The following is a 7,786-nucleotide window of genomic DNA, read 5'->3' as shown; positions in this document are numbered from 1 at the left end:
GGGATTAACGCTGACCGTATGGGGCTATCACGGTAGCAGGAGGAAATTGACACAGTTGCTTGACTTCAATGGGAGTTTTGTATAAAGAACCATTTCAGGATTGGGCCCAGTTAAGCAGGCTCAGGTCCCAAGACCATATAGTGATAAAAGTTAATCAAGACAAGAGACAAAAGTATACAAGTCACTATTTAAAAAAACCCACTGTAGCTTTAACGTCCCACTGATCTTTAGTGGATGCACTTAATAAAATATGCACAGTTACTTTTTTAAATTTTTAATACAATGTATATTTATTGCAAACAATAATATACAAAAAAGGTAAGTTTCACAAAGAGAACAAATGGTCTTGCAAACAAAACAAAATAAAACAAACTTACCTAAAGACACAATATGATTTAAATGACAGGTCTTTTAAGTTACAGAAATACTTTAAAAAGATCTGCTTTTATACAGAAATAGAAAGAGGCCATATTATGAGTGCTTTAAGATTTTTTTTTCTACTGAATCCCTAAAAAAAAAATACCCCCAAAACAAAAAAAACCTCCCACAACTGTTAACAAATATATCATTTTTTTAAATAAAAAAAGTTTGCTGTCTTTTTTAAAAAGCAATTCTTAACTGTTCAGCCACAGCTTCACCAAAGTCCCCACCTCAAAACAATATCAAGGGGTGGAAGGTTAGCAGGAGGACACACCTGCTTTTGTCAATAGTGTCTTGTGTCTCACACACACACACACACGTTTGTGTGTCCAAAAGAGCTGAGGCAGAAAACAAGGCAAATGATTCAGTGATACACTACATTTGCAATCTCTAGTTTGTACAAAACAAAATTCCAGTTTATCCTTCAAACAAAAGAAAAAAAGGAAGAGGCCATGTTTGTACAAACCTAGGACACAGATTCCAAAGAATAACAACAATAATAATAATAATAAAAAGGAATTAGAGATAAATAACGAACTGGTTACAGTTTAGATCATAATTTAAGAGGCATCGTACCCTCCAAATAAGACTCCAACAAATCTAATCGCTTTTAAAGGAGTTAAAAAATTGGAAGGGAGATTTTAAAAAGGAAATCTTGATTAAATTGGCTTTTCTCACAAAATAAATAATTTAAAATGTGTCTGATGTTTCCAATGTGCCCTACGGGTTTCAGCCAAAGCCCACTGAAGCCAATAGGGGTCTTTAATGGGCTTGGGATCAGGCCCTAAATGTTTGCACTCAAGGCTCTTTAAAGGGCTGGGGAGGTGATGGGAGGCTTCCAGCATCTGTCCTGCACATGGTGTCCAAAGCAGGAAGCTGAGGAGGGTGATGCTGGTTGTGGCATCATAATCTGCTGCTAATTGTTGGTAAAAGAATCAGACATAAGTTTTCCCAGAAATCAGATCTGCCTCCCTTCTGGGCTCTGTCTTTCTCCTTGCACTGGAAGGCAGTCGTATAAGAATCTCGAGGAAAAAAAAATATTACAGGGTTGCTTTTAAGGCTTTTCAACAGCGCTGCTTTAAGGCTCAAGGTCTTTAAAAAAATAATACTAACACATTCTCCTCCTGGCTCTCTCTCTACTTCCAAGTTAGAAAAATAAAGCCTATTTTGTTTTTAACCCCTTGCGTCTCCTAGGCTGCACAGCTGACCAAAGCTTAGCCTGATGCCAATCACTGTTTAACAGTTTTTCTTCCTAATTAATGCACACCGTTTTATTTTATTTTTCTTTAAAGAAATTACTTTTATCTATACAAAAATACCTCTGACTGCAAGAAAAGCTAGGACTGCTCCACTAAGTGTTGTTTTAGCTGTTGGAAAAATAAGAGCATTTAAAAAAAAATCTCTAAAAATATATATAAATCCCCTCAAATTGGTAACGAATCATACACAGTACATACTAAAAATATTTAAAATAGAGAATATTCCTCACAGAGGACTCTGAGTATTTTTTTTTCCTTTTTTTCTTCTTCTTTTAATTACTGCTAAAAATAATTACGAAAGTCCGAACACAGGCAGACGAGTTGGCCGGTGAGACAGCTCATCTCTCGCCCCTGAATCAAGGTTAAAGTCCAGTCCTTGGAATGTCTGTAGCGAGTTTTGCTGGTTCTCAGCAGAGTGGTCTGGCCACTTCCTGAAGGGTGCTGTAGTGCAGAAGGCCCGATGTGTTCTCTTTTTTCATCATCTTTAGCGTTAGTGTCTTAAAAAAAAGTTGGAGACAGTTCTTTTTTCTCTCTTGTTTTTGTTGTGGTTGTCGCCCTTATGGCCTGGTAAGCTGTGTGTAGACAGGCTGTTCCCAGTGCTGTGGGCTGTGGGTCTGGGGAATGGAAGGGACTCCGGTAGTGTCTGCAATGGGCGTGTACATGGGCCTTTGGGTGGGGTTCATGTACGTGAAGGTGGAATAGAGGCTGGTGCTCTGGCTGGCCGCATGGCTGTAGTAGGAGTTGGAACTCTGGTGGTCTGTGTAGTCGTACTGCGAGCGGGTGATGGTCGGGTAGGAGGAGCTGTAGTGCTGGAGGTTGAAGGAGCTATAATTGAGCTGCTGAGGGGAGTGCTGCTGCTGCTCGCTGTAATGGCTAGGGCTGAGCTGCTCCGTCTTGATGTGTGTCCTCTGCTGGGCCTGGCCCTGTTCGCTGCTCAGGGTGGTCATCGTGTGCTGCGGCTGGGGCTGGGCCTGGGGCGGCGGCGGCTGCTGTGGCTGCGGCTGTTGCTTGGCCATCCAAACATGCCCGGCTCCAGCTTGAGTGGCTGACGTGCTACTGATTCCATAGCTGCCGCTGTAGGTGACTTGGCCGGGTTGCCCGTGAGTGGCTGGGACTCCAGGGTGACCGTTGGGTGGGAGGTACTGGTCAAACTCATTGACATCAAAGGTCTCTATGTTGGAGATGACGTCGCTGCTGAGTTCCCCAATGTCCACATCCCGGAAGTCAATGTGGGGCGGCTGCCTTCCTCCTTCCTGCAAAGGGCGCCCTTCTCGCTTCAGGTCTTGCTTCCCAGGCTGGACATCTGTTTTGGGTGTAGTAGGAGGGGTCGGGGGCCCCTGGGACTGCCCTGGAGAGGAAAAGAAATAGCACATGCAGTCATGAGTTTGCTGCTTCCCTTGCAGTTAAATTAAGTGAGCGCTCTGTCTCTTTGGTTGATATGGCACACAGAGAGCGCAATAAGGCCCTGAAATCTAAAGCGAGCTGTTTTTTATAAGCAGGAGGCGTTGTATAATGGTGATAACTCAGTTAATGGTTAACTCAAGATCTTTGAGGCCCTGGCAGGTATCACTGCTTTGCCCCTGAAGTCAGTTGCGAAGGGTAACACACACGTTTCCAGGTTTGTAACAAGAATGTGATATGTATCTGTGTAAATATGTAGCACCAGATAAAAGATGGGGCTTTTGAGATGGCCTGTGGCTCAAAGTGATTTTTAATTTAATTTAATTTCCGAATTAAAAAGCCAAAAACGGGAAACCGTCAATTGAAACTTTGTTGCAACGAGAAAAGTTGGTGAAAAAGTCTGAAGCCTAGTAAGCGTGTTTGTGTGAGTGGATCTGACGGTGGATCCAGCTCTCGCAAGCCATATCTACTGTTTGTCTGTCACTCTGTCTCTATGCAGATTGCGTTTGGAGCCTGGTTCAGAACACAGCCTGAGCTGTGGAATCACAGCCAGCATCTCCGTAACATACAGGCCGCTGTGTGTCTCCCTGGCTGCCTAGTCCAGCGTGTTGGGCCCAGGAGTGTGTGCCTGTGTGTCTGTCTCACTGTGTACGGTTGCATATTTACCAGAGTGCTCCCCGGGAGAGTGAACCTCGCTCATGCTGGAGGAAGACTGAGGAGAATCCGCCTGCAGGGCCTTGAAAATGGCATTGGGGGAGATGTGTGTTTGCTCGGAGCCCTCCTCCTGCTCCGACTGCCCGTTCTTCACTGACTTTCTCCTCCGGGGCTGGTACTTGTAGTCGGGATGGTCCTTCTTGTGCTGCACCCGCAGCCTCTCGGCCTCCTCCACGAAAGGGCGCTTCTCGCTCTCATTCAGCAACCTGGGCAAGACACAGGGGAACGGGGGGTTAGTTGCCTCTCCAAGAGCAAGGGCAGCTTACAGCATGGGGCACTGCCTAGAGGGCAGGCCCCAAGGGGCCCCCTGCCTCGACCTGCCATAAAGAGCCATGCACACCTAGGGTGCTACAAATGTCAGCTCACAGTACTACGGCCAGGTGCGGTGCAGATTGCTGCACCACACCCCCAATAATCTGCTCCCTCCCCCCAGCCTTCCTTCTGCACACTCCATCCTGCATGACTAGCACAGCTCCCCTGCTCCAGCTTGGCATCTCTCTGAATTGCAGTTCCCCTTCCTCTGCGGCCTGCCTCTTGCCATTGCTTCACACTCTCTTGCTGCCCTCTCCCCCCCCCCCATCCCCCATGAAACTGGCAGATTGTTTTGGTGGCCAAACAAGACACAACAAAACTAGGGCAGTGACTTTCTTCTCCCCCTCTGGGGCTGGTTGGAGCCTTTCCCCCTGGAAGAGGCGTGTGCGCACACACTGATTCAATAAAAAGGGTAGATGACTAACACCCTGGATGGCTCCGGGCACCGCCTCTGGAGGTCCAGCTTCACTCAGAACTTTCCCCTTCTGCTGCAAATTTAACTTTTTTTGTTTTTGTTTTGTTTTGTTGTCTCCTGCAGTCCCAGACTAAGCCCCGGCCAGGTGACTCACTTTCTTTCTCCTTCCCCTTCCTTCCTTCACTGTCGATGCTGAAGAAATCAGGCCATGCACCATTCTCCACAGAACCACCCACCACTAGCTTGGCACAATTTCCCCAACTTTCTGTCTCCCTCCGCCCCGCCATGATCATTTATTCGTTTGTGCACATCTGATGCCATGTAAATGAAGCCCAGTTTTCTACACACACACGGTCCAAACCGCCGTCCTCCTTAGCACCAGTCCCTTCCCAGCCCCTGCCAGGGGATCAAAGGGCTCTTCTCAGCTTTCCACAACCCCCTCCCGGACCAGAGCCCCCCTCCTCAGCCATGCGGGGCAGAAAAGCCGCTTGAAAGTGGAGGAGGCCAAGCCCAAGGAACCGCCTGCCCCAGTTTTGGCCCCAGCGCCAGCTTAGCTGCATTTCCCCATGCACACGCGTTCGCCAGCCGCACACACCCTGCTGCCAGCAGCGAGCTTCCCAGCCCCGAAACCAGGCGCTCTCCTGCCCGGGCCGAACCTCTCCCCCACCTACCCCCCGTCACTCACCTCCAGAGTTTGCCCAGCGTTTTGCTGAGCTCGGCGTTGTGCAGATGCGGGTACTGGTCCGCCAGCTTCCTCCGGGCCGCCTGCGCCCACACCATGAAGGCGTTCATGGGTCTTTTCACGTGGGGCTTGTTTTTGCTGGATCCGTTCACACGGACCGGCATGGGGACCAGGGTCCAGTCGTAACCCTTCAGGACTTGGCTGACCGCCTCTCGGATGCACACCGGGAATTTGTCCTCGTCGCTCTCCTTCTTCAGATCCGGATCGCCCTTGGGGAACGTGTTTTCTTGGGGTCTGGTGTTCTCCGTGTCCGATCCGGAACCAGAAGGGCAGGGGGACCCCGCGGAGTCGTCCGACATGGTGGGGCTAGGGGCGCCAGAGATGCATTTGTCCTGCTCGTCTGTCATTTTCATGAAGGGGTCTAGGAGATTCATGCGAGAAAGCGGCAGAGGGGAAAAACAGTGGGATGAAAATCAAGGGGTGAGGGGCAAGGAGGGGGGGAGGGAGGGATTAAAAAAATAACAAGAAAGTGGCAAAGCCGCTTTAAAACCAGCTGGGTTTGTGGTGGAGGAAGCAAGGAAGAGATGGAGGAGGGAGTTGGGGGTGGGGGAGAGAAGGAAGGCAGCAAAAACTTTGCAAAAGAAACAAGAAAGTTTTGCGTGGTGAACAGCAGCTTGCAGGAGGAAAAAAAAAGTTTGTTCACAGCCCACTGCAAAGTTGCTGCTGCAGCGATCTGCTCTCAGAGACGTGCATGGACCCAGCTCTGAGGATAGTCAAAAGGGGCTGGGAAAGTTTGGAGTTAGTCTTATTAGCCCCCTCTCTGTCCCCTCTTTCTCTCTGCCTCTCAGAAGAAAAAAAAAGTTCCTTGGTTTTGGAAAGTTTAAGGCTCCCAATTTCACCTAGGCAATTTCAAGCTCAGCTCTCCAACTCTCTCTCCGTGTCTCTGTAATAAATACTCTCCTCTTCTATTTCACCTTAGAAACTTTCAGCCAATGACAGCCCTGCCCCTGGGGGGCTGGCACACAGATGATTGGCTACAAGTTTTTTTTTTTTTAGGGAGGGGAGAAATGAGCGCAGCTCTCAGAGAAGGGGAAGAAAAAAATACAGAAAAGTAGAAGTGTCTGAGTTTACTCTTTGTACTTCAGAACTTTTGTGATGCCTTAAAAGTAAACTCTTCTTTATTTTATATTTGTCTAGGCAAATGTTTATTGGTTTCAGTGGGACTATGGACAGTCTGCTGGTCTATAAAAGATACTCCAGGGGTCAAATTGCATCACACAGGTTGTGTGCTCCTAATTTGCACTTACTTTGGCGTGGAAAAGAACTTTCTGTGAAGTAAATGATTGTGTGATTCGCCTCTCTTTGTTTTTCATTATAATAATACCTATAGCTTGTTTTTAAAAATACACTTGTCATCAAGGAGGATGTGATGCTCACTGCTCTGCTGCTATTCTTTAATTAAAACCAGCCTGGTTTAAAGCCACGCGCAGGCTTCTTTGAGAATTCGGTGCTTTACGTTCCGTACACACAGATGTACAGCTAGCTTAACTCTGCAAAGTTGTGTGACAATTTATTGCTGGGCTGCCTTGTTCACAGGCTGGTCTTCTGGTTTGTGACTGTAGTTTGAAGACACTAGTAATTTATACGGTGTCAGTATGGTGCAATTGGGCTAGCAGTCTTAAAATTAAACCTTAATTATTCAGTGGTATGAAACATGCTAAGTAAAAGTTTGGCTACTTTCTGCATTTGAATACACTAATTAACTTTATATACCGCTCTCGTCCATCGCTGTAACTTGCATTTATAGAGCTAACCGATTGCATTGACGTTTCTCCAGTCTTACAATATAAACGGTATATTCGCATATCTGAGCTTCATAAAGTTAAGATGTACTAGAAAGAGTGATAGTTATGTACAACAGATTTGTTTGCAGGATGAAATAAAGAAGACATTAGGGATATACATGCTCATGTTTAACTGCTAAGCGAGAACAGTCTCAACATATGCAAAGACCATATCTAAAATAGATGCAAAAGAATGTAATAAAACATGACGTTTACTAATGCATAGCATTTCCCCCAGCATTTAAACCCAGAGATTCTCTCTTCCAGTAGATTTACTTGCATGATATAGAATGCAAATCTTTGCCTCTATATTTGCAGAAAGACTCTTTTTCCTGCTGCAAATGTTTACGTTTTCATTACACGTTTTGAATATCTTATTGGTTCTCGCTAGTAAAAGTTTAACTCATTTTCAGTTTGCTCTTTATCTACTGTTCTTTAGGGGCCGATAACTGGTGTAGAACATCCAAGATATATTTGTTTTGCAAAGCTGGTATAATTCTGAAACAAACTGGAAGGGGAAAAATTGAGAATTTTATTCCTGATTTTAAGATAGTCACAGCACACCCACAAGTGATAATTAAACAAGTTTACTGTGTTATAAAGATAGAGATGAAAATAGTTTTAAACATACCTATGTGATTATTTCTTCTCATAATAAACACGTTAATGTCTCAACATATGTAGATGCGCAATCATATCATACACATGCCTATGTTATCTCGCAGTCACAGATCATTAG

General features: G+C 45.9%; 1 protein-coding gene across 1 annotated transcript; it reads right to left on the bottom strand.

Moving 5' to 3' along the window:
* Nucleotides 1-348: 348 nt before the first annotated feature.
* Nucleotides 349-6,211, bottom strand: SOX9 (SRY-box transcription factor 9). The gene is made up of 3 exons (XM_039501531.1): nucleotides 5,207-6,211; nucleotides 3,747-4,000; nucleotides 349-3,027 (listed from the first exon to the last, which is right to left on the bottom strand). The coding sequence occupies exons 1-3, from the start codon at nucleotides 5,635-5,637 to the stop codon at nucleotides 2,237-2,239; spliced, it is 1,476 nt and encodes a 491-aa protein (XP_039357465.1). The 5' UTR covers nucleotides 5,638-6,211; the 3' UTR covers nucleotides 349-2,236.
* Nucleotides 6,212-7,786: the final 1,575 nt, after the last annotated feature.

The sequence above is a fragment of the Mauremys reevesii genome, linkage group 15, assembly GCF_016161935.1.
Source record: "Mauremys reevesii isolate NIE-2019 linkage group 15, ASM1616193v1, whole genome shotgun sequence".
NCBI lineage: Eukaryota > Metazoa > Chordata > Testudines > Geoemydidae > Mauremys > Mauremys reevesii.
This window is presented reverse-complemented; position numbering and strand designations above follow the sequence as displayed.